Raw genomic sequence first — 27,021 nt, forward strand, 5'->3', positions numbered from 1 at the left:
CCAACAGACATTTTCAAAATATGTAAAAAACTGAAAAACAACAAAAATGGAGATTTTGTTCTGAAAGCAGCAATATACACACACACACACACACACACACACACACACACATATATATATATATATATATATATGTGTGTGTGTGTGTGTGTGTGTGTGTGTTTGTGTATGCAATGAATTATACTAAGAAATAATAATTGTTGTGATTTAAGCTCATGTCTAATTGTCCGTGTGCTGTCACCCCCACTCTCCCTCTCCCCCTCCCGACTTTTAAAGTTTTGTCTGTTGATTTTCTTTAAGCTTTTGTCTTAGTTAAGCCTTTATAAATAATAACAGCGAATTTAATTCCAAATCCACAGCATCATAACTCAAACTGAAATGTATTTATAGTCTCTATCTATCTATCTATCTATCTATCTATCTATCTATCTATCTATCTATCTATCTATCTATCTATCTATCTATCTATCTATCTATCTGTCTGTCTATCTATCTGTCTGTCTATCTGTCTGTCTATCTGTCTGTCTGTCTGTCTGTCTATATAGTTCACGGTTCGTTTTACCAGCAGCAGAAGGTGCGCCGCTTTAACGGTCGTGCCTCCGTTGCTATGCCAACGCGACTTCTTTTGTTTGGATTCAAATGTCGTGACGTCGGCACGTTCGAGTTCTCACCCACAGTCCTTTGCGACAATTGAAAACACAGCTATCTTCGGCGAAGCTAGGTTAACAGCTACAGAAACAGCGGCCGCGCACAAGAGTACAGGAGTTTAAAGTGACCCGACGCCGTCGAGCGGCTCTTCTCTCTAGATTTAAGTTCATTATCAGCGAACTCAGCGGAGTGTGGTGAGCGGTGAGGTAAGTCCGGCGAGCTGAATGAAACAAGCAGCTAACGTTAGTCAGCCGGAGCGTTAGCTACAGCAGGCTAACTAGCCGATGATAAATAAGAGTCTGAGGACAGTGTTTTCGGTCTTTACAGCGCGTTAATAGCCGGTGATAAATAAGAGTCTGAGGACAGTGTTTTCGGTCTTTACAGCGCGTTAATAGCCGGTGATAAATAAGAGTCTGAGGACAGTGTTTTCGGTCTTTACAGCGCGTTAATAGCCGGTGATAAATAAGAGTCTGAGGACAGTGTTTTCGGTCTTTACAGCGCGTTAATAGCCGGTGATAAATAAGAGTCTGAGGACAGTGTTTTCGGTCTTTACAGCGCGTTAATAGCCGGTGATAAATAAGAGTCTGAGGACAGTGTTTTCGGTCTTTACAGCGCGTTAATAGCCGATGATAAATAAGAGTCTGAGGACAGTGTTTTCGGTCTTTACAGCGCGTTAATAGCCGGTGATAAATAAGAGTCTGAGGACAGTGTTTTCGGTCTTTACAGCGCGTTAATAGCCGGTGATAAATAAGAGTCTGAGGACAGTGTTTTCGGTCTTTACAGCGCGTTAATAGCCGGTGATAAATAAGAGTCTGAGGACAGTGTTTTCGGTCTTTACAGCGCGTTAATAGCCGGTGATAAATAAGAGTCTGAGGACAGTGTTTTCGGTCTTTACCGCGCGTTAATAGCCGGTGATAAATAAGAGTCTGAGGACAGTGTTTTCGGTCTTTACAGCGCGTTAATAGCCGGTGATAAATAAGAGTCTGAGGACAGTGTTTTCGGTCTTTACGGCGCGTTAATAGCCGGTGATAAATAAGAGTCTGAGGACAGTGTTTTCGGTCTTTACGGCGCGTTAATAGCCGGTGAAAAATAAGAGTCTGAGGACGGTGTTTTCGGTCTTTACGGCGCGTTAATAGCCGGTTATAAATAAGAGTCCGAGGATGGTGTTCGGTCTTTACGGCGCGTTAATAGCCAATGATTAATAAGAGTCCGAGGACGGTGTTCGGTCTTTTCGGCGCGTTAATAGCCAATGATTAATAAGAGTCCGAGGATGGTGTTCTGTCTTTTCGGCATATTAATAGCTGATGATAAATAAGAGTCTGAGGAGAGCGTTCAGTCTTTTCAGCTCGTTATTCTGAGGTGCTGAATCACTATCATTAATATTTAGTGTTATCAATACTGTTTAGCACTAGAAGTGCACCTGTTCAGTCACACACAATTGCTGTCAGCTGGACATGTCCTCAGCAGCTCATGTAAAAGCCTGTCAAATTCACACTTTTGTTAACTAATTACGCTGGAAGACTTTCAACGTAGTGACAGACATTCTGCATCTTAGTCGGTCATTTTAAACAGGCTGTTTGAGCGTTTGCTCAACCACCTGTCCTTGGGGTGTTTGGACAGGTGGTATATGTGAATAGCTCTTTGTCCAGGAGGTTATGGCCTTTTGCTTGGGTTTTCCTTTAACTGCAGCACATAAACGTGGAGTAATCTAGTAGAAACCACTTAAGCTAGTTCTGTTAAATGCATTTGGTCTGAGAGATACTATTCCTCCTGTGAAGTTAGGCTGCGTTCACAAACCAGGAAAAAATGGCCCAAATCTAATTTATTCTTTTTGCTTTTTATATGACGGTGCGAACCAATGAGCCAATATGTGGCAGTGCAACCTAGAAATAAACAGTCCAATTGAAATTCCTGTGACTTTTACATCAGTCCAGCATATCATTCTGCACATGGTGACTCACATCACTAGTTTGGTGTAGAGTTTGTTTCTCTTCGGTAGCATTGTCATTTATGTCAGGTAAACAAAAGAACCCGAGTTTCCTTTCTTAATTCAGTCAGCTTCTATGTTTACGAACATAGAAATGCACCTTATTTGGCTCTTGTTTGTAAACTTTGTTCAACGCAGTAGTTTTAGTGTTTTACTATTTGTCTTCCAAATTATTCTAGCGGTTCATTTAGCTAATTTTGAAGCCACATCAGCAGGTTCTGTTAAGGACATATGGACATATGAAGGCCAGTTGAGAGGTTGGAAAATTGGTGGAAAAAATGAATTCTGACTGTTTTGGTTCATAAACTCACAGAAATGTTAAAGGTGGGGGAAAATAGTCTCTTTAATGGCCTTTTTCTGTTATTCTACATCTAAACTGTAACTCATTCCAGCCATTTATAAGGGAGTCATGCCTGGTACGCATCTGTTTTAATAAGCCTTTAACTAGAATTTTACCTCTTTTTGCATTTATCTTTTTATAATGTGATCTGTCAATGGGTCATATGATTTCAATCAAAATAAGATAAAAGAGTAATCACTGAATTGTTTTTTCTTATATTGCTGTTATTGAACAGTAACTACAGCAAATAATAGTGAGTCAATTTTAATTTCTTCTGTTACTGTTAAACTTTATCAGCTATGTCTAAAGCACATTTAGCTGACACTGGTAGGAAAAGTGCTCTATAAAATAAGCAAGCAAGCAAAGTTTATTTATACAGCGCTTTTTACAACAGGTGTTGTCACAAAGCAGCTTTACAGAACAGTCAGCATTACAGAAAGAAAATCTGGGTCCAAGCCCCCATGAGCAAGCTAGTGGTGACAGTGGCAAGGGAAAACTCCCTACAGTGAAGAGGAAGAAACCTTGAGAGGAACCAAGACTCAGAAGGGGAACCCATCCTCCTCTGGTCCACACTGGATAGCAAACATTGCTAGCATAAGTATTGTAGTACAAAGTGGGAAAAACAGGTTGGGCAGTGATTAATTTGATTAGTTTATTAGTTTAGGAGGCAACAGCATCAGGCGCACAGGATGGGCAGCTGTTCAGCTCTGCAAAGAGAGGAAAAAACACACAGAGTCAGTTCTGTCAAGAGTGACTGATCACAGATTACAGTATAACAGAGCAGCAGAGACTCCGGCAGGTCTAGATCTGACAGGGAAAACTAATTAGGCTTGACTTAAAAACTGAGGCTGTGTCTGATTCCCGAACATTAACAGGAAGATTATTCCAGAGCTGGGGGGCTTTGTATGAGAAAGCCCTCTCCCCTGATGTAGCTTTATTAATTCTAGGCACTAGTAGTAAGCCAGCACCTTGTGACCTAAAAAGGCATGATGGTTCATAGTGGGAGAGAAGTTCACTCAGGTACTGATGGGCGAGCCCGTTTAGATCTTTAGAAGTCAATAGTAGAATTTTATAATCAATGCGAAATTTAACTGGTAACCAGTGCAGGGATGATAAAACTGGGCTAATATGGTTAAACATTCTGGTTCTTGTGAGAACTCTGGCTACAGTGTTCTGGACTAACTGAAGCTTGTTGACGCTTTTGCTTTAACATCCAGACAGCAGGGCATTACAGGAGTCCAGAGGTAATAAATGCATGAACTAGCTTTTCTGCGTCCTGTAGAGATAATGCATTTCTTAATTTAGAAATATTGCGGAGATGCAGGAAGGCTGTTCTAGTAATAATAGCTATATGTACGTCGAAGGACAGATCAGGCTCTGTCACAACACCAAGATTTTTTACAGATGAGCTTGATTCAGCTTTTTAAGTGTCAGGTTAGTTTGTTTCTGCCTGTTTTTGGACCAAGAAGCAGAACCACTGTTTTATCCGAGTTAAGAAGAAGAGCTTTACTCGACATCCAGTCTTTTATGTCTTTTATACAGTCCTCAGTCTTGATAAGTTTAATTTTATCATCCGGTTCACTTAATATATATAACAGTGTCATTGGTTAGCAGTGGAAATTTATGCTGTGTTTACTGATAATGGTGCCCAATGGTAGCCTATATATTGTGAATAATATAGGCCCTGAAACAAAAAAAAAGTTATCATTATTACCAGTCCAGGCTTTTGGAAATTGGATTTGTTGTTTTATTCATTACTTTAGTGTACCCTCCACTGATTTGATGTTTTGTGTGACTGCAGCCATATCCTTGCAGACATCCTCTTCTCTGACCAAACACATCCATGGATCAGGACTATGAGCGCCGACTACTGCGGCAAATCAACGTCCAGAATGACAATGCCAGCCCTGTCGTGAGTGCCTCCACACCCTCAAATATATTTCGGCATAGAAGTCATGAGTATCACTTTTCTAAAAGTATATCCTGTTAGAAAGGATATTTAAACGATAGCTCTGTTACCATTAAGGTGGACTTTTCTTTTGGAAACATGCACATCAGTAGCTTTTGTGTAATGGCTGTTTCTTTCTTTATGTTTCAAAACATCTCATTTACAGAAAGTCACAGATGTGATACGTCATCTGACTCCCACCAAATCCCCAATGTCTTCACCCAGCAAGCATGGGGACCGCTTCATACCATCACGTGCAGGAGCCAACTGGAGTATTAACTTCCACAGAATTAATGTGAGTGTTCATTAAGTCATACTGACTGAGTGGAATTGCTATTCGTCTTTTTCATGGGACCAGACAGTCAAGGACTTTAATCTCTCCCTGGAGCATGTGATTAAATCTGTGGCCTGGACGCTTTGTGTATAACCCTAATCTTCAAGATTTTTTTCTGTGCTTTGCTCAGGAAAACGAGAAGTCACCCAGCCAGAATAAGAAAACCAAGGATGCAACATCAGACACTGGCAAAGGTGAGTTTAAGAGCTTGCCTCTTGATGATATTTGCTGAAGTCTGCTAGAGTTTCTTACTTAAGGCATTACTTAAATTGGAATCAGTGAGTCTGGTCTTTTCTTTCTAGTGGATGGTTTGGCATACTCTGCACTGTTGAAGAATGAGCTACTCGGAGCTGGCATTGAGAAAGTTCAGGACCCTCAGACAGAAGACCGGAGGCTCCAGCCCTCAACGCCAGAGAAGAGAAGTCTCTTTAGTGTAAGCCTCATTAAGGCTCTAGTGCAGTTATTCTGAAACTTTTAGAGCAGAGCTTGAACAGTTATGTAGAAAATAAATTGGGAGTTTTTGCTTCATAAACTCACAAAAAATGCTAAGTTGATGATGGTGGATGAGGGCAAAGACAATTATGAAAAAATCTAAACTGTTTTGAATGTCTCCTGTTTTATTATGATGTTACTAATTGTGTAATAACTGGAAAAACCACACAACGTGCTAATTTAAAACTCCTGTCTCTTTTGTAGTATTCTCTCAGTACCAAAAGATCCATGCCTGATGATGGCAACAATGTTTCTCCCTACTCATTATCCCCTGTAAGCAGCAAAAGGTAAACAGCAAACGTATTTCCTTATAATAGCTCTGGTAAAAACACAGAAAGGCGTAAATGAGTAAAAGTCCTTTTTGTTCAAATGTCTTTGCCTTTTATTTGACCTTCTAGTCAGAAGTTGCTCCGCTCACCAAGGAAACCCACTCGCAAAATCTCCAAGATACCTTTTAAGGTACTTGACGCACCTGAACTACAAGATGATTTCTACCTCAACCTGGTGGACTGGTCGTCTTTAAACGTGCTCAGTGTTGGACTTGGCACCTGTGTCTACCTGTGGAGCGCCTGCACGAGCCAAGTACGTATTGCTTGCATATCATGTGTGCCACGTTAGAGGGGAGTTCTATCCAAAACCAAAAAAAACGGAAGTCTTTTTGAATTGTTGCATGCGTTTTATTGTAGAAGGCTTGTTTTTTGGTGTTGCCTTAAATGTAGTATAGGTATAAAAAAACATAGTTTAAAACTAGAATTAAAGTCCTTTTAATTCGTTTTCTCACTGTACCATTGACAGACAACCAAAAGAAAAAACTAGCATACATGTGTTGGTTCTAGCAACCATGTGTTTTGCTCTGTGTGCAGGTAACGCGTCTCTGTGACCTGTCGGTAGAGGGAGACTCTGTGACGTCAGTTGGCTGGTCAGAAAGGGTAAGCGATGACATCATAGTACAAAATGCAACTGTTTCGATTTTTTTAATTTTATTTATTAAAACTTCACTATGACCGAGGATGTCTAACAGCGAATATGACTTGAATTTGTTTATCTGCTCTAGGGGAATCTCGTGGCAGTGGGCACACACAAAGGATTTGTACAGATTTGGGATGCAGCAGCTGGCAAGAAGCTCTTTGCATTAGAAGGACATACAGCCAGAGTTGGTAAGATAGTTTGGAAGTAGCAAAGCTCCGCTGAGTCTAACATACTCATTTGGTTGCTGAAGAAGGACGGATCCTGAATGCTTATCCTTTACCACTTGGTTTTTTCTCCCACCCCCAGGTGCGTTAGCATGGAATGCAGACCAGTTGTCCTCAGGAAGCCGGGATCGTATGATCCTGCAGAGGGACATTCGGACGCCACCGCTGCAGTCAGAGCGCAGACTGCAGGGCCACAGGCAGGAGGTATGTGGCCTCAAATGGAGCACAGACCATCAGCTGCTCGCTTCCGGAGGAAACGACAACAAGGTAACAAATCAAACGGGCTAGAGTTTTGGTTGGGTTGGTCATTTCATTCTTATCAACAGCACCTGTACTGCTTTGTGACTGGACGCACTTCTGAATTTTATTTTGGACTAATATAAACTTCAGTTGCTGTGTTAATGGATGGATGTAGTAAGAGGTTAGACTGAAGCTCTATAAGATACTTCATACTGAAGTAGTTTTTTGAGCTACCATTTTTGTACTTCTCAAGTACTCGTCATTTCACAGACGTACCAAAACTTTTTCTCAAGAATGGGTTCGGGCTACTCCACCCACCTTTGGTCGTGTCATAAATAATGATCTGTGAGATACCTATGTTTTTAAAGTAGATGAAGTTGCTAAACAGATTATGTAATACAGTGGTTATTATTGAGCACCGTGAAAAAGCCGTCTCTGAATGTCTTCTCTTTATGTTCCATGTCAGCTGTTGGTGTGGAATCACTCCAGTGTCCAGCCTGTTCAGCAGTACACGGAGCACCTGGCTGCAGTGAAGGCCATCGCTTGGTCCCCCCACCAGCATGGCCTGCTGGCATCCGGAGGAGGTACAGCTGACCGCTGTATACGCTTCTGGAACACGCTCACAGCCCAGCCTCTGCAGTGTATTGACACCGGCTCACAGGTGTGCAACCTGGCCTGGTCTAAACACACGAACGAGCTGGTAAGTGTGCATGAATACACAAGCATCCTCCAACCAAATGAACTTATTCATTTTCTTTAGAGGTGTGTATCAATATGATTTTTGATTCTGAGGTAAAAATGAATGAATTTCCAATATTTAAAAACTCTATTCTACAGCCCTCTAAATACATACCACGTAAATTGTTCTGGCTCAGATTGGGCTGACTGTGCCAGGCCTCTAGATTAGAGAATTCAGAATAAGCCCAGATATTACCATATCAGCGGTAGTTTTCAAGTTCAGTAGACTATTTGAAGTGCTCAATTGTATTAATGCTCTCTATGTGGGAGACTGGGATTAGATTCGCTATCCAGGCAGCTGAGCACACCAATCTGTAAATACCCTTGGGCAAAACACCTAATGCTACATTTGCCTCTGTAATAGCATTAAATCATTACTTGCTCTGCCAAATGCCATAGAATGTGAATGTAAACGTGTGTGAGAGGGTAACCTTTCTTGACCAAGTCAAATCTGTGTTTCATCTCCAGGTTAGCACACATGGTTACTCTCAGAACCAGATCCTAGTGTGGAAGTACCCATCCCTGACTCAGATAGCCAAACTGACTGGCCACTCATACAGAGTGTTGTATCTGGTGAGTATCACTTAATTTTTCCACTTCAGCCAGTCTCAATTTTCACTTTATTTTTGAAATGTTTATTGGTTGATCAAAGCCTGGTTCTATATCTAATCTGCAGATTAAGTTCCTGAAGAGGAGGATGACTTTTTTCACATGTTCTTTTATACAGAAATGTAATGGTAATTTAACCGGAAGGGAATAAGCACCGATTTTAGTTGGGGTTTTTTTTTTTGGCGAGTGAAAATGTCAGGGGAGTGTATGTGAAAAAGTTATACTTTTATAATACTGTTAAAGGGTTGGGAACTGGGGCATTAGTGCACAAAGCTGAGCTTGACACCCTGCAGTCAAGTGATTATGCAAATTGCATTGACATTAAATGGGAGCTTTTATCTGTAGTGAGAGTTGAGCCACCCTATTAGAATTTGCTGCAAATGTACATTTCCTGCCATTTCAGGCGATGTCGCCAGACGGCGAGGCCATTGTGACGGGAGCGGGTGATGAAACGCTGCGTTTCTGGAATGTATTTAGTAAAACACGATCCACAAAGGTAAGACCCTCATGATTCACATAGAAATGAAGTCAGCAGGTGTTTAAAGAGTTTGATAATTAACCTTCTCCCTGTTTTTCTGTTTCAGGAATCTGTGTCTGTTTTAAATCTGTTCACTAGAATACGGTAGAAGGTGCTGCTGCTCAAAAGTTCATTATTACATCCTCGTGTCTGCTTCTTACGGACTGTTCATGGACAAAGCTTTGTTTTGTTTTTTCCTATGGTGGACAATGCAATCTGAGAAGACACCTTAAACTTTTCTTTGTAAAACTTGGACTGCTGCGCTGCCATTGCCAACTGCATTTGTGTTGTCATCACTGTGTTTAGTTTTATTTTTATGTACAGTTTAGTTCTTTTTTTTGTTACCACAAAGTGTCTCTAATGATCCAAGTAATTATAATGTAAGCCTTAAGTCAGAAGATACTGTAACCATGTGATCTAAGCAGGATGTAAAGAAATTATTCTGAACATTACTCAAAGCATCTTCAGAGTTTGCTAATTTGTTAGTACAAAAACAGGACCATTTATTGGGATTGAGTGAGACCATCTTTAAAAAAAGTGTATATATATATATAAAAAAAATCATGTCTGGCAGAAAATGTCAGTGAAAGGATGCCATTTTTACAGAGTTACTGAAAACTGTTGTATCAAGAAATACAAACCGCCCTGAAGAACAAACACGGGTTGTTAATTTTGTTGGCTGAGTGCTCAGTTACTGCTAATCATGTTTTACAGACTGTTATATAACATACTTGATGTAATATAAAAGCAAATGTTTCCTAATCAGCGAGACAGCATAATTACATATGAGGAAATGAATAACTCTAGTAGTGTACATTCTGAAAAGCATGTTTAAAGTCTTTTTGTAGCCAGTTTCCATCTCTGCAGCCACTGTTGGAAGGTCAGTCCTTCCCACTTCTTCTCCGGCAGAGCAAACTGGCCAGGCTGCTCCCACCTGTACAGAAGCATGTAAATATATTAAAGTGATAAAACAGACAGAAATGCAGCTTATAATGGATGTAAGCTGGCAGTCCTGTCTTGACAGCACCACTCCACCTTCACTGCAAGTGACAGGTTCAATTTCACCGCTGAGAACCTCTTCCGAGAAAGCTTATCGCGCTGCCCATCTGTCCGTCATTACAGATACTTTGCAGTACGCCTTCCAACCTCCCAAGGAACTGAGATAAAACTAGTAGTTGAGTTTGATGAGCCATCTGAAGCACTCCTTTAAGGGCCTGGAGCACTGAAAAGCAATTTCTCCCTTTTTCAAAACATGTTTTATGTAGTATAAAAGCACAAAGTTACAATAGCTCTTATTCACTCCCCTATGAGTCTGGCTATGCATGATGAAGGTAGGAGGAGTGGTCCCACACAGGCTTCTTTCTAAAAGAGGCACAATACAGGCCAGCCCACTAGGAGAGGTCATTTATATACTTATCAATCTTAAAGGCATACTAACAAATCTAAATGATAGGATTCAACAAATTATTCTGATCAATTGTACTGTTGAGCACAGTAGAGTACTGTCAAAACTGATTAGGTGTGGCTGATATGTTGAAAATATCCTAATACTTTAAGACATTTTTCATAGTGTATAATATTTAGTACAATATTTAATTCTGAGTATTAACAAGTTGGAACAGACAAAACAGAACCTGTAGTGCCACATAAAAAAAAAACCCACTATAATAATAAATCTGCAGCTGCAATGATTTTTCTTCAATATTTTACAAACTGCACTAAATCTGTATTAACAGACTCAGTACAGTAACAGTAGATTAATTAGGCTCACTTTGTAATGAGACGTGGTTCATTTCTATACATAACACTGTACATATTACTACAAACGTAAGTGAATCACAGGAAAAATAAAATGCAAGAAAAATGTAGCCTAGTAGCCTTTAGCTACTAGAAAGACTATTTCGCATGGTGAAAGTTTGCAAGAACAAAATGTGTAGAGAAAACTTAGTATCTACACTTCTAAAAATAGAACTTCAGTCAGTCAATTTAATCAGTTAATCAATGGGCCAATGTCCTGCAACATGTATTGAAACTACAACTCCATTCCAAACATTCAATGAAAGGAATTGTTTAATTTGTTTCTTAAGTAAGGCAAATCGGCAAGCCTCTTCTAATCATAGTTATCACTTTAACCATGTCTCTAGCACCAGTAAAAATATTTATAAAGATGAAGAAGAAAAACCTTCTCACCAGTGTGCAATGGCAGTACTGACTTGGTTCCCGTAGGTGAGACCTTTAGAGCACCGCTGCGTGAGCTCCTGCACACGAGGCAGTAGAGCCTGCAGCACCTCCGCATCCTCTGCTTTCACACGCTGCAGTAGGGCTGTCACATGTAGAAACACACAGACGAGATGGAGGGGAAAAGCATGCTGATGTTAGACTTGCCTGCACAGGAGGAGGCTTTTGGCTTTGATTCAGCGTGATTTAAAGACTGAGAATTTAGATACGCAGCAGAGGCTTCTGGCTGCCAGTCAGAATGTGTTCAAACAGGTGCAATCAATTCATAACAACTCAAAACCATACAGTCTCTTAAAAGGAATACACCAGGCTTTTTCCACTGTAAAATGGTTAAAACTTCCACAAAGTCACTGTGCAAAGACAAACATGCATCTCCATTTTTGCCCATTTTTATTTTTCTACATCATTTCAACATACCAGTTTTTTGATAAATGGACCAACAGAAATGCTCTAAAATAGCTTGGATTAAAATCTAAGTATCTACTTGAGATACTTGTTTTTCTTTGGACAGTGACAAATTTTATATATATATATAAATTTATATATAATATATTATACACACACACACACACACACACACACACACACACACACACACACACACACACACATCATTGAATTCAGGTGTTCCAATCACTTCCATGGCCACAGGTGTATAAAACCAAGCCCCTAGGCCTGCAGACTGCTTCTACAGACATTAGTGAAAGAAGAGGCTTCATTCTGGGACGACGGCCACGCAGACCGAGTTGATGTATTGTGCAGCGTATGGTCTGAGCTCTGACAGGCTGACCTCCCACTTCTTCAACCTCTGCAGCAATTCTGGCAGCACTATTTTTTGACGCCAACCTCTGCATATGATGCTGAACACGTGGACTTGACTTCTTTGGTCGACTCTGGTGAGGCCCATTCCAAATGGAACCTATCCTGGAAAACCTGTCCTGCATGACCTTGTTCACCGTGCTGTAGCTCAGTGTCAGGGTGTTAGCAATCTTCTCATAGCCTAGGCCGTCTTTGTGGAGAGCAGCAATTCTATTTCTCACATCCTCAGAGAGTTCTTTGCCATGAGGTGCAATGTTGAATATCCAGTGGCCAGTATGAGTGAATTGTACCAAAACATCAAATTTAACAGCCCTGTTCCCCATTCACACCTGGAGCCTTGTAACTCTAATGAGTCACATGACACCAGGAAGGGACAACACCACAACTAGGCCCAATTTGGACATGTTCACTGTGAGGTGGACAGCTATTTAGACATTAATGGCTGCATGTTGAGTTATTTTCTATACAAGCTGCACACGGACTACTTTAAGTTATACCCGTTTCATTTCTATAGTGTTTTCCCATGAAAAGATATAATAAAATGTTTGCAGAAATGTGAAGGGTGTACTCACTTTGGTGAGATACTGTATGTTATTCGTCAGTCAGCAAATAAATATAACTTGTGCACTAAAATATGCAGAAAAACATCTACAAATGTGTTCTCTGTAGAGGATGTGTTCATTTTCACTTCGAAAATCATCCAAATGTAATTTGACTAGGGGTGCTCAAAATTTTGCACATAGCTGTATTTGAGTGGAAGGAATTGAAAGTATTGAAAGTATTTTTTAAATGTTTTTTCTAATTTCCCTTGACGTTGTCTCATGAAAGTGCATCCAGCAATCATGTAGTCTAAATTCAAAGCGTGTACATTACCCTGCTGGCTGGGGGCGGGAAGCTGCGCTGTCTGTCTCTGCATGTCTGCTAGAGAGTCTGAGTGCAGCTGCAGAAGTCGACGAAGGAATCGCAGCTCCAGCCTCTGAGACACTGTCCGAGAACACAGCTCCTCAGCAGCCTAGAGCACAGAGAAAGGGAAGTCATTTCAGTTTACATGTAGAGTTACCTTTACTGTTGCCTCCAGGTGGTTTGATCAACGCTTTAATTTGAACTGACCCACCGAGGAGTCCAGACTTCCACTCTTTACTCCTAGAATGTGGAAATAACTTTTCATTTTGCACTGTCGTTGAAAAGCATCACATACCTTCAATTTTCATTTTTTCATCATGCAACACAGCTCGTAAGACAACACTTGAGCCTTGTGCTGTGAGGAAAGTGGTGAATGCACATGTACGACTGTGATTGCTGTATTTGCACAGGATTCATTTCTCCCAGTACATGTGACAATACCGTAACATTGTACAGCCCTGGCACTGTAATGATGGGTTAAAGACAATTACAGTTATACAGTTTCAATTGGATATTTAGCTTCCTAGTAATAACACTAGCGATCTGATTTCCTTCTGCATTTATCAGACAATGTTCACTACAGATGCAGCAGTAGTTTTCATTCTATGTCCCTTTAATGTGCATGAATTAAAGGAGATAACATGGGTAGGACTGAAAAATCATTCAAGATTGTGAAGGATCTTCTATGAGCAAATTATCACAACTTCACAGTTTCAATGCTGAAATACAGACGACGTGTGAATGTGAGGCTCACCATGCACATCGGTGTGGAAAGGCTGCAACGGATTGTATGGAGGGCTGGTGAGTTCACACGATACAGAGAGAGATGGTCCACTGGTATTCTCTCACTACAACATACATAAGAATGTAAATCTGTAACAAAGTTTGTATTTTGATGCAGACACAATGCCCCAGTAGTACCACATTTAAAAACTGCCAACAAAAAAATACAATTTCCAAATGCACTAAATCTTACTAAATAAGATAAGCTGAGAAAAGGATACTGTTTGTCACGATAACAAAGAGCATCACAGTAATGATGAAATACATTCATATTGCCCACCTCTAATTCCAATAGTTCATTGAGTTGTCAGGATTTTATATATAAATCATTGCATTTACAAAAGCAGACTTCAAGAAATGTTTTGCTTTTAAGGGAAAAGTGTAGGCGGACAATATAATTACTACGATGCATCAGTACTGGCTGTCTGGTATTCACCCATCTACAACTCTGCGATCCAGAGCAGCGAGGGACACCAAATTGAACTGCTTGGCCTCCTGGGAAACGGAATTACGAAGTCCAACAGCAGCGCGAACCACATCCCCAAACTGTGGGCTGAGCTTCTCCTGCACAAACTGCCTTAACTGGACAAACAAAAAAAGGGGACAACATAGCAGGTATTAAACTAAAGTGCATCTCATAAACACTGAAAAATCCACATTATACTGATGAAGATATGATGACAACAGTACATTATTTAACTACACATTTAAACCAGAGAGAGCTCCAAACCACAAATACTTACATTATAGTAAAAAAAAAAATCCCCCATAGGGATTTTGGATAATCTCTATTGTTCCATTTTATTTCAAATGTAAAGAGCAGCTAGTGTTTTTAAATGGTGTAGAGAACAACTAGAGTAACAAAATTTTGATGTGACTGCGAGAATAAGCTAATCCTAGTACAACAGTACAATATTTCTTCATCATCATTAATCCATTTCATCACCAATCTTTTACTCAGGAGAAGCTGAATTTAACAACAAAACAGATGTAATTAAAACTTCCTCTAAGAGTTCATATGAAAAGGAAGCACTGCTGTCAACTTGGCGCAAATTAAGTCTTAGAACAGTGAATACAGCCTATTATACTGCAAATACAGACAGAAAACGAAAAAGGCCTTTCATACCTCAGAATGGACATGGGTGAGTTCAGTCTTTATAGTGGAGTTCCCTTTGATCAGACTCCTTATCTGCTCTTGTCTAATATCCTGCACAGCACAACAGAAGAAACAGACCCTTTTTAGACAGACTTGCACAGTAACACAGTAACACTTGCTATGCGGACACAGAGGGGATTTCAGCGTGAGGACACTGTCATTGTTATAAACTACACCACAGTACGCTTGAGTGTATCATGGATATTGTCTATGCTTAAAAAACATTGACCAACTGCATATTTCATTATATATACACATATATCAGGAAACTAAATTTGCAGAATGCTAAAATAATTTTTAAAAATTATATATTTATACAAACTATTAAATATAAGTTACATGTACATGCACACACCCCATATACACACAGACACACACACTCATTTATATATATAATTACTAATTCTAAATAAAGGAAAATAAAACAAACTATAAATAGAAAATTGCATTATTTATACATTTATACACCCCTTTATGATCAATGCTCCAAAAAAGCACAGACATGCAACATCACATCAAATCACCAACACAGTTAACTGCTGTAGTCATTTTATTTCAAATCATTGTTTCAATTCGTATTTTTAAATCACATTCTGTGGTCAACGGCATTATTTTGGTCTAATAATTAGAATTTAAAGTCAGAACTTTCAAATACTGAACAAATCATCAAAGTTTGGAAAAACAAGTTTTCGCATAAGCAAATTTTCGATACACAAATGAGCCAGTCTCTAACATTATACATTCTCATAAAAACCATGTCTGAACTCTATACTCCACTAGAAAGCAGTAAAGAACCTACTCTCACCTCGTTCTACAATGTGTGCTACGGCACATCTGATAGCATTTATCTGTTAACTGACAGGTTTAGTGGGCATGTTAAGCAAATTGTGCTGGACACTGGCCCTCCAGAACTGGAATTGTGCACCCCTGATGCAGACTGTCACTGCAACATACCACAAGCTGTCTGAAGTCCATGATGCTTTGCCACTGTGCTTGAAGGCTCCGCAGGGCCTCATGTCTCTCTTGGTTTTGCAGCTGCAGTTGAGCACACTGCTCCCTCACACTGTCTCTCACTGCAGCCTGCCTCACCGTCTGCACCTCCAGCTCAAACGCGTTCCTGAGACAGACAGCAGAACAAAGCAAGGACAACTGTCACAAATAGAAATCCATGTTTCTACAGATGAGCCAGAAGCCATGAATTATTGTAGTGTATTCAATTGAATATAGTTTGAAAAGGATTAGCAAATCATCGTATTCTGTTTTTATTTATATGATCTACACAACGTCCCAACTTCATTGGAATTGGGGTTGTATTTGGCTTTGCTCTTGATAAGGGTATATATACACACACAAAATTATACACACATATATTAAGTATAAGTGACCCTTATTAGTCAAACAGTGGGGAAATTTCACCTCGCATTTGACCCATCCATGCAGTGAAACACAACATACATGCTAGTGAACACACACAGTAGGGGGCAGTGACTGCCTGGAGTGGCAGGCAGCCCTATCTGCTAGGTATGTGTGGTACAATGTTCATCAAATCACATACAAATTCATTTGGCTGAGCATTTTTTCTAAGTGTCCTCATGCAAAACAGTAATTATATAAAACAGTCCAACTACACTATAAACAAAACAAAAACGTACAGGAGGCAGCCTGCTGCCTAGTTTTGATAGTTGACAGTGGTTTTCCCAAAAGATTATAAATGAGAGATGCTCAGAAAAGAGTGCAGGAAGCATACTGCATGCCCTTTTTTGGCACTTTCTATACTGTTTTGAAATGGATACACTTCCATGTCTTGGGTGGGGAGAGTGAACTGACCTAGCAATGGGTTCAGCGTCATCGTCCTGTCCAAGAATTCTTAGCTTTGCCTGCTTCGTGAGATCACCGAGTTCAACATGCAGCTGCCGAGCTCTGCTCCGTACCTCTGCCAGCTGCATATAACACTGCTCCACGTCCTCCCACGCAGACTACACACACACACACACACACACACACACACAGAAAAAAAAAAAAAAAAAAACTACATGAGTCAGTGCTAATAACACCCCCTTGGCAAATCTTAGACCCGCTAAATCTGAGAGAACTAGTGACTTGAACTACAAGACAGATTCATGTGGTATTTTGTATGGGGTCACTGCAATGATCCATGGGCCTCTTTCCACAATATCCTCTTAAGTGTTTTCTTAAATGTGATCTTGAGAAAGGTGCTAAGAAAAACCTTATGTCAGATTCATGACGTGCTCTTGAACCACAGAACTGTTCGCACCTTTGTGCTCGAGTGTGTGTAGATTCTGTTCTTACCTAAGAACAAACCCAAAATAAGAAAACATTGTGAACAGATTTTGTTTTATAATGTTAATGTTTTATAAAAGATAATGTTTTATACCACATATCTTCTCTGCTATTATTTAATATTTTTGTTTGTTTGTTTTATTTTTATGACTGTGGTTCTGTTTTATGTTAATTTTATTTACCTAATCTACATGTAAAGCATCTTGAAATTTTGGACTCAAAGTGAAAGGTGCCAATGAAAAAAAAGAACTTACTATTATGCTTACCATTTCTATTATTTCTATATAGTTATACTTTTATAATAACTGTTTGTATTTGATATCTAAATTGTTAGTATGCACCTGTAAGAGACAGCTGACCGGTGGCAAATCTTCCTCCTCTTCCATCGTAACATCAAGCAGGTGATTACTCTCATATCGAAACCTAGAGGAGGTGGACATTTCGGAAGATTTCATGGAAGACAGTGATTCTCAGGGTGTTAAACATTAAGTTAAACGTAATGAATTTTAGGATGTCTTTGATGACACTTCTAAGACTACATTTGCAGTGATGACAAATTAACAAAGTATTAAAAAATAATAAATTTTTTTATCCTTAAATCTAAGACCACATACATTTCAGACAATTTAACAATTGTCTGAATCCAATCCAATCCAATCTGTACGATTTTCAACAAGCCGAGACTGAAGATCCTACAAACTTGTTTACCCAAGAGCTGACACATCACGTTCCACATCCAAAGTAGCAGTCTTCTCCTCCAGGGCCGTCTGCTGTTTGGAGGCCAGAGTCTGCAGGGCTAACAGCACTTGATTTGGAGGGTGAAAACGCAGCAAACCCTGAAGGGGGAAAAAAAAAACAAAAAAAAAAAACCACAAGTAGAGCTGAGTATTGTTACAGTTGTGTCCAAAATTTGTAAGTAAACATATTTTAAAATGCTGAATTAAAAGAATTTAACTTAATTGTGGCCTGTGCAAAACACATGGTACATTTTATATTTAATCTTTCCACATAAATAGAAATGTTGCATTAAAATTTGCAGAAAAAACATTAAGTGTGTTCTCTGTAGAGAATGTTAACCTATTTACACTTAACCTGGGGTGTTCAAACTTTCGCATATGTCTGTATACATTTTTTGATATGAATGCTAACAAATATCTAGACCGTGATTTTTTTCCTAAGCTTTATTTCACATTGTAAACTAAAAAGGGGGCATGGCTTAAAGCAGAAATGAGTGTGACTTGCTGACAGTAATGTGCAAACAGACAGTAATTCAGCAAGTCAATCAGCAGCCTAGATTTTGGACCAAGCACTCTTATTGGCTCATAAATGCTGATAAGAAAATTTGGTTCTAAACGAAATTGAATGTTTTTGGATTTAGTAGTGGTGTGGTACTTCAATGTAGTGAGTATTTATTTATTAAGGTCAACCGTTTCAAACTCTAATCACCTGGGGACCACTGGTCAGCCAGTATTTTCCAAGGGTTCAGACGATATGCAGTCCCACAACATATACACTCATTTAAACACATTTTAATCTATGTTTATTAGCAGTTCTTCTGTCACCACAACACACAATTACTACTACTGTTACCATCATTAGTAGCAGTACAGGAAAGTATAAGTAGTGCATTCCTGCTTAACGTGAGTGAAGTTAACATGAGTGAAATGTTGGCAAAGCTGTTTATTCTGCCTTATCTACTGCTGTGTCATGAATGAATCCAGAAATGCAGATTTAACCATCAGTCCACATTAGATTAATAGTTCATTAAATTTAAATATTAACAATTAAAAGTTATTGTTAGATGGGTCAGCCTCACTTAGTGCGCAGCGTTAGAGGAAGCGTTCGTGCTGTATCAGTTTTCTGTTTGAATGCTTCCTTGGTTTGCAGTGCTCTATTTTTGGTTTTAACATTGTAAGCAGTAATCAGTCTAATCTGATTTTATAGACGCAATTTTTTTTTATATAACCCTACATTTTGTACAGTGTCCTTGAGTGTCGAGAAAGGCGCTTTTAAATTAGATTTATTATTATTATTATTGTAATAAAGCACATCTACCTGCCACACGTAAATATTTAGCCACATACAAAAAATTTTTTACAGCTGGATTCAATGATAAAATGTAAATGTGAAATATAAAATTACCACGTGAAGCTGTGCAGTACTTTGAGATCTAATTTAGCTCCATGACTAATAAAAATTGTCAAATGCATTGGTCATCCAGTCATGCACCTGGACAGGCAACAGGCTGAAGTTTTAACATTGTCCAGCAATAAACACCCCATCATATCTCACCTCAACTGCACTGAGCCAGTGCTGATATGCTGCATTCCTCTGATCAGGAGTAAATCTGCATAGAATAAAATTGTAGGATAAACAAATATATAGGTACTGAATAAGAGAGAGAAGAAAAAAATTGCCTGTCTGAACCGAGCTCTTCTTACTCTGAAGAGGCAGCCTTCAGCGCACTCTCCTGCAGAGTCTGGAAGAAGAGCACTCTCTCGCTGCACAGCTCGCGAACATCCCGCTGAAGGATGAAAGTCAAAGGAGCTCATTTCAGGACCTCATTTCAAAGCGTAGCTTATAGTCTTAAAACATTTACAGTTTTACCAGATAATGTTTGAATTGAAATGCTTTTGTGATGAAAATGATGGATTATACAAATGAAAAAACTAGTTGGTATCTGGTGGCTTCCATTCACAGTCACATGCTTCTTTAAGAAACAGCAGAAATAAAAGTAACAGTTCAGATGTCATAGCGGTCATGAAAGAGCAGAGCAGCGCTTACTAAAACCAGGGGCTCTGCAGCTGCGCCAGTGTTTCCGCTGTCAGACGATCCAAACACCAGCTTCACCTCCGCTTTCCTGCATAGATGAAAATTTCGCTCTGGTCTAGATCTTTTAAATTTACATTTATTTCATTTTAACAGAACAAGCAGATTCCTCCTCAGAGCTTTGGAGAAAATGTGAACATTTTATACAAAGGAACTAAAAAGTTATTTTAAAGCTGATTTGGCACTCTTGATACTCTTGATCAAAGTGAAGACAAATTTAGAAAACATTTCCTTCCAAATTTTGTACAAATACTATTTATTTGCAATATTTAATATATACAATACACAATGGGGCAAAAAAAACCTTTAAAGTAGGCCATATCTTTTGCAAATCAGCAGAAGTAAATTAGTAAATGATCGGTTTTTATTTCATTCCTGATGCTTTTCAACTTTTTTTTAATGCATGGAAGACCAAACAGGACTGTACAGCGCTCAAATTAGTTATTGAAACACTATATGTAAAGATAAATGTTGCTGCACTCTTACATGACATTCTTCATACCGTTTCTTTAAAGTTTACTGAAAGACTTCATGTATGAGGCAACAAGTCATCCTCAGCATCTAACATTCCTCTTACTAGCTACACTGTTAGCTTAAGCATTAGCCTTAGCTCATCTGAAGGGGCAGCTTCAGTCTCTTAAACCTCTTTATTGTACAGGGATATTGCTTTACATGCATTCGATTACACATACGTAAGGGTATTCATTTTTATTTTTTGGTTCAGATTGCTTCATCATATACTCCTTGCTGACGTGTGACACAATGGTCCATCTTGCTGGAAGTCACCTTCTGTTAACTCACCATCATCCAGCAGATTCACAAACTGTTAAGAAACAGCCAGGTACACGTTGGTGTTCACAGTGGCGTCAAAGAAAATGGGGCTTAAGATGCGCAACCAAGACACTGCAGACCACACACCGACTTTTTGAGCATGGAGCATTTTTGCTCCATACACTGACGAGCACATTGCATGTTGCTTGGTTCAGATTGCTCGTCCTGGAGAGTTATCACAGGATATTCGGGGCCTCTTTCTTTTTATGAAAATCTGCTACTTTAATGACGAATGGCTAAATGATTTCTATAACTAATCGCTACATGGTCATGTCTTTTAGGAGGTTTTTCACAGACTCAAAATGCTGATATAAAAAAGAGTACTTTGAGAGATGCTCCAAAGCCTGTCGTTGGCTGCTGATCTTGTGTGTCTCCTCTGTGAGAGAGTTTCGCTCGTCTGCACAACGCTGCCTGAAGGAGTCCAGCATCAGCTCCCTCAGCCTGTTCTCCTCATACATCTCCCAGTGCCTGCCCACGTTCTGCTCTACTCAGACACAGACACACAGAGAGAGAGAGAGACAGAGACAGAGAGAGACACAGACACACAGAGAGAGAGACAGAGAGAGACAGAGAGAGAGACAGAGAGAGAGACAGAGAGAGAGAGACAGAGACAGAGACAGAGAGAGAGACAGAGACAGAGACAGAGAGACAGAGAGAGAGACAGAGACAGAGAGACAGAGACAGAGACAGAGACAGAGACAGAGAGAGAGACAGAGAGAGAGAGAGAGAGAGAGAGAGAGAGAGAGAGAGAGAGAGAGAGAGAGAGAGAGAGAGAGAGAGATACATTTTAATCAATGGTTGATAAATATTATTGGAAACTAGCAATGCATACCAACCAACATTTATTTCATCTCAGAGAACATTGAGGGTGACCCTCATTTACAATGCTGCTGATTTACACATCAGAAAGTATCTATTGACTCATTTTTTCCTGCAAAACAAAACTTTGTTTATCTCTCTTTAACCTTTTTACTGAAGCATAACAAAACTGTTCTGGAAGGAAGCCAATCTACATAAAAAAATGTTTTGGTCTTATATTTACAGGTTTAACTGATGCTTATGAGTGCATTCCAGCGTTCCAAGCAACATTCAAATAAAGACTTCATTCTTACATATGCAAAAATTTGAAAACCCCTTGTCTAATGACATACTGTGTTGATTTTCTAAGTGAAAGTCAATTAACACCTCTTCTACAGAGAACATGCTTAAATGTGGCATTTTTATGCAATTTTCAGTGCACAATTTGTATTTATTTGCTGATTTAAAACACTAACTGTCCATTAAAGTGTGCTCTCTGGTGAGAATGTCAACTTATTTTTACTTAGAAAAATCAAACATAATTGACCAGGGTTACCTAAACCATTGCATATGACTATACATACTAAACATGCTTTTAACCCAGAGAGATTTACAATGATATGTTAATCTAATGCACTATCCAACCATTCCTAAGAATGAAACCACTGACAAAATCATTAAATAAATAAAGACACTTCTCTTGTGGAATGAGAAATCAATGCCTTTTGGTATCTTATCAGTCTAAAGTGGGTTTAACACATTAAAGAACACCAATACTGATATAAAACATATCAATACTTAGTCCTCAATACTATATCAATACTTAGGCCTGTGTATCAACATTTTTAAACTCCCAACACTGTGACACTATGTTATATCGATTTTTGTTCCCCATCCCTACTATTTTTAAACCTGAAATAACGTGACGGCTCCAGCGAGAGAGGAGAAGTGAGACAGAGAGCAATTAAAATCAATTCCTCACCTTCATTAGCAAGCTGCTCCTCTGCCGTGCTAATCTTCTGGTCTAACTGAGTGAGCTCAGCCTGCAGTTCCTCTATCTCCCTCTGCAAGTCCACACGCTGAGCATCTTTATTCTGGCCCTCCACCTGCTTCAGCTGCACAAACACAACACTTTAATCCTTTAAAGCAACCAAAGAACTGATCTAAGATTCATGTAGCAGCAGACAGGCATTGTGGCCGTGTGAGAATCTGTGACAAAGAGGCCAGGGCCCACACTCATACTTTTCAGAGTAAGAGCGCTCACCTAGAATGTATGCAAGAGGTGGAGCAATGCATACGTTTTGAGGGTTAATAGGGTAGGACTGCTCGATTTGTGCATAGCTAGGCACATTTATGTAAAGAAACACCCCCAAATCTATGGATGCTTTCAAGTCTAGATTAAAAACCTGTTTTTATCCATTAAATTTTGGTCTTGCAAACTGATTGTTGCTGTATCTTTGTTTTGTTATACATCAGATGTTGTCCTATACTGTCCTTTTAAACGTGTTCTCCTTGTACAGCTTTATAAATAAATACTTACTTACAAAGGGCTATATATGGTAAACAGCATCTCTTTAGAAGGGCCCAGCATCCTCCAGTTATTACTTGAATTGAATTGAGAACCATTTGTCTCTGTGTTTGCACATTGTGAAGTTAGACCTCTGCATTTAACCCATCCATGCAGTGAAACATCCACACACATGCACACTAGTGAACACACACACTAGGGGGCAGCGAGCACACTTGCCCAGAGCAGTGGGAAGCCCTATCCACGGCACCCACAGAGCAATTGGGGGTTAGGTGCCTTGCTCAAGGGCACTTCAGTCATGGACTGTCAGCCAAGGGGATCGAAACGGCAACCTTCCGGTCACAGGGCTGGTTCACTAACCTCCAGCCCACGACTGCCCTGTCAGGGTCGGCGTTACCGCTACTGACCCCTGATGGGTCGGCGTTACCGCTACTGACCCCTGATGGGTCGGCGTTACCGCTACTGACCCCTGATGGGTCGGCGTTACCGCTACAGAGCACTGATGGGTCGGCGTTACCGCTACAGAGCACTGATGGGTCGGCGTTACCGCTACAGAGCACTGATGGGTCGGCGTTACCGCTACAGAGCACTGATGGGTCGGCGTTACCGCTACAGAGCACTGATGGGTCGGCGTTACCGCTACAGAGCACTGATGGGTCGGCGTTACCGCTACAGAGCACTGATGGGTCGGCGTTACCGCTACAGGGCACTGATGGGTCGGCGTTACCGCTACAGAGCACTGATGGGTCGGCGTTACCGCTACAGAGCACTGATGGGTCGGCGTTACCGCTACAGAGCACTGATGGGTCGGCGTTACTGCTATTGAGCGCTGACTGCTTGTCATTACTACTCCTGATTGTTGAATGGTCAGTAAGCGGATAAGCTCAGTGGCTCAGTGAAGCGGTTCACACCAACTGATGTCATGAACATGAACAGATTTAACTAAGCCTGTAGAAACAGATTAGCAATAGAGAAGGTGCTTCACACACACTTTGAATACACCTCAGACATCTTATTTTACATATTTAAATGTGATCTATGACTATAATAGTGTGTAACTATTTCAAATTTCAGTCACACACACTTTCTAAGCCGCTTCTCCCTCAGGGTCGCGGGGGGTGCTGGAACCTATCCCAGCGGTCATTGGGTGGAAGGCAGGATACAACCTGGACAGGTCGCCAATCCATCACAGGGCAGACAGACAATCACTCACACACTCACACCTAGGGGCATTGCAGCACATCCAATTGGCCTCACTGCATGTCTTCGGACAGCGGGAGGAAACCCGAGAACCCGGAGGAACCCCACGCAGACACAGGGAGAACATGCAAACTCCACACAGAAAGGACCGTGGTCGCCCGGCCAGGGAATCAAACCCAGGTCCTCCTTACTGTTAGGCGATAGCGCTACCCACTGCGCCAATGTGCCGCCCCAAATAGTTATAGTTACACATAATTAATAAAAATGAGACTCAAAATCTTGGATCCTTTTTCTACTCTTTCTCTGAGACACAGTAAATACAGGGCCAGATATTTCCATTCAAAATGAGCAAAGCTTCCCCCACTTACCTCTTTGTCCTGCAAAATTTTGTACCTTTGAAATGAAAACATTAAGGGAAAAAACACTGTGATTGGGTGCCATTATAATAAACATCTCAGTACCAAAGAGAAAAATCAGAATATTTCCAGTTCCATGTAACTGTGCACAACACAAACAGATGTTCGCCAGTGAGGATAACAAAGACCATCACTGTCATCAATATATACTTGTTACACAGCATGACGCTGAGAAAAAGGATACCATTGGAGATTTCCTCGCATAACTCTCACATTCCTGCAGGAAAAATAAAGACAAGACTGAAACTGATAAGGCCTTTGTGAGTTTGAGGGACCACGTGCTTTATTTTTCTAGTGATATATTTGGTTTTCTACTTTATTCACAATGCAATCAGGGCTGACAGTTCAAATCATAAAGCATCTGCAATCAATTAAAGGTTTTGACTACTTAACTCACCTCTCATGGTAAACATGCTGTATGACATACTTCCAAATTGAAGCTCCGGAACCAACACACAGCCTAATAAACAATCAAAGGAATGAAAATATTCATGGAAATGCCTCATGAGGTTTTACAGCACAACAGCAACCTAATGTCGTGAGCAACGATGATTGATCTTCTCCAGAAAATCATCTACACACTTAAAAAGATGTCAAGGGTGCTTTGTAAATGGAAGGGCTCTATTTAGAGTCATGAGTTCTTTAGAGAACGATCTGCATGCTTAACTTGTTCTTTGTGTGATGAAATGGTTCTTAGTTTGATAGAGAACGTGTTGTGTATGGTTCTATACAAAAACCTTTTGAAAATGGTTCTAGATACCACCAAAAAGGTTTTGTCTATTGTTACTAGCATGACAATAGATACTAAATAACAGATTTACATTTTCGGCACGTGGCAGACGCTCTTATCCAGAGCAACTTACAATTTGAGTACTTTTATACAGGTAGGTGAAGGTGGTGTTAGGAGTCTTGCCCAGGGACTCTTATTGGTATAGTGTAGGGTGCTTACCCAGGCAGGGGATTGAACCCCAGTCTACAGTGTAGAAGGCAAAGGTGTTAACCACTACACTAACCAACAGAGATCAGCAGAACCCTTTTTGGTGCTGCACAGAACCGTTTTCGAAATGGTTCTACACGGAACCATACACACACAAAACAATAGCTCTCCAAAGGTTGGTTAGTAAAGTCCAGCTCTATCATACAGCACCAAAAATGGTTCTTTTATTGTTAAAAGCCTGACATCATACAAAGCCATTTCCAAAAAAGTTGAGACGTTGTGAAAAACTTTAATAAAAACAAAATGCAGTGACGCGCAAATCGTTTAAACCCTGTACTATTGTCAGCGAAATATAAAGACAAGAAACCAAATGTCGAAGCGGTGAAATACAGGGGTTAAGTGATTTGCCCATCATTGGACTTTGTTTATATTTACATTTTGCACAGCAACTCAACTTTTATGGAAATGGGGTTGTAAAATCAGCAGAAATCTTTCTGTTTTCACACACAACTTTCTGCATCAATCTGAAAAACCACATCACCTCGAAAAGAACCATTTAATCACGAGACGGTTCTTTCCAGAACTCTATAGAGAACCACCACCTTTATTAAAGAACACTGAAGAACCATCTATTTTAAGAGCAGAGAACTCAGAAAAGCGAAGATCAGTGTTCCTTCAGCCGAGGTACTCACGTTTTGATGTAGCTGTCGTGCGGGAGTTTGTGAAGGGGGAAGTCCAGCTCCTCGGTCGCCCAGCGCTTCACCTCCTGAAGCAGACTCGCCATTTCACCCCCAGCTGGAGTCAGGAGGGCAGGTTACCGATAACAAAGCCGAGTCTCTGCCCTCAGAAACACCACCGGGGTCAGACTTCAGTCGCTGTCTGCCCGACTCTCACGAGGCTGAAGCGGGTTTCTTAGTGGAATTGTCCGTTACACCTTAAATGGTGCGGCAGCTGCAGTATTTAAGGCGGAACGGACAATTCTAGCGAATGTTATTAGCAATCTGGCTAACGGAGCTAAATGCCTGTTACTTGTTGATTCCAACGCACCAAAATACGCTAATGAACCGTGTGCGGCCTGCCGTGTGAAACAGTGTCACAGTTATATCGAGTCAGCTGTATGAAGTTTTTAAAAGAGCTGAATGTTTTTCTTCAGCGAAGTTTAAAGATTTTCCTACTTCATCCGCTTCAAATCTCACCCACTTCCCGCCGCAGCCGCACTTCCGCTGACGTAGAAAC

At 40.2% G+C, this 27,021-nt stretch overlaps 2 protein-coding genes across 3 annotated transcripts; one reads left to right on the forward strand and one right to left on the reverse strand.

Annotated features, from left to right (window-relative positions):
- Positions 1-667: 667 nt before the first annotated feature.
- fzr1a (fizzy/cell division cycle 20 related 1a) lies at positions 668-9,703 on the forward strand. 2 transcript variants are annotated; one of them, XM_017718183.2, is made up of 14 exons: positions 668-854; positions 4,777-4,887; positions 5,090-5,218; positions 5,388-5,451; positions 5,560-5,690; positions 5,954-6,036; positions 6,148-6,331; positions 6,613-6,678; positions 6,804-6,906; positions 7,025-7,209; positions 7,649-7,882; positions 8,389-8,493; positions 8,933-9,025; positions 9,114-9,703. In XM_017718183.2, exons 2-14 carry the CDS (start codon positions 4,819-4,821, stop codon positions 9,153-9,155), a joined length of 1,488 nt encoding a protein of 495 aa, XP_017573672.1. In that variant the 5' UTR covers positions 668-854; positions 4,777-4,818; the 3' UTR covers positions 9,156-9,703. The 2 variants fall into 2 exon arrangements, with proteins under 2 accessions (XP_017573672.1, XP_017573673.1); XM_017718184.2 differs by having other exon boundaries at positions 4,791-4,887.
- Positions 9,525-27,006, reverse strand: haus5 (HAUS augmin-like complex, subunit 5). Its single transcript, XM_017718182.2, has 19 exons — positions 26,478-27,006; positions 25,246-25,308; positions 25,033-25,065; positions 24,801-24,825; positions 22,687-22,819; positions 21,231-21,390; positions 20,031-20,106; positions 19,688-19,770; positions 19,539-19,593; positions 17,955-18,082; positions 17,588-17,669; positions 16,773-16,921; positions 15,900-16,062; positions 14,916-14,996; positions 14,226-14,371; positions 13,761-13,854; positions 12,977-13,115; positions 11,237-11,369; positions 9,525-9,980 (listed from the first exon to the last, which is right to left on the reverse strand). The coding sequence occupies exons 1-19, from the start codon at positions 26,567-26,569 to the stop codon at positions 9,878-9,880; spliced, it is 1,938 nt and encodes a 645-aa protein (XP_017573671.2). The 5' UTR covers positions 26,570-27,006; the 3' UTR covers positions 9,525-9,877.
- Between the last annotated feature and the right edge of the window lie 15 nt (positions 27,007-27,021).

Source organism: Pygocentrus nattereri, chromosome 28 (genome assembly GCF_015220715.1).
Source record: "Pygocentrus nattereri isolate fPygNat1 chromosome 28, fPygNat1.pri, whole genome shotgun sequence".
Taxonomy (NCBI): Eukaryota; Metazoa; Chordata; class Actinopteri; order Characiformes; family Serrasalmidae; genus Pygocentrus; species Pygocentrus nattereri.

Coding starts and splice junctions, on each gene's coding strand:
- fzr1a (XM_017718183.2), top strand. CDS start 4,819: ATGGATCAGGACTATGAGCGCCGACTACTGCGGCAAATCAACGTCCAG. Junction 6,679..6,803: donor CAGTTGGCTGGTCAGAAAGG/GTAAGCGATGAC, acceptor TATCTGCTCTAG/GGGAATCTCGTGGCAGTGGG. Junction 9,026..9,113: donor GTAAAACACGATCCACAAAG/GTAAGACCCTCA, acceptor TTTCTGTTTCAG/GAATCTGTGTCTGTTTTAAA.
- haus5 (XM_017718182.2), bottom strand. CDS start 26,569: ATGGCGAGTCTGCTTCAGGAGGTGAAGCGCTGGGCGACCGAGGAGCTG. Junction 17,670..17,954: donor CGTGATGTGTCAGCTCTTGG/GTAAACAAGTTT, acceptor CACCTCCTCTAG/GTTTCGATATGAGAGTAATC. Junction 16,922..17,587: donor CGGTCAGCTGTCTCTTACAG/GTGCATACTAAC, acceptor GTGTGTGTGTAG/TCTGCGTGGGAGGACGTGGA.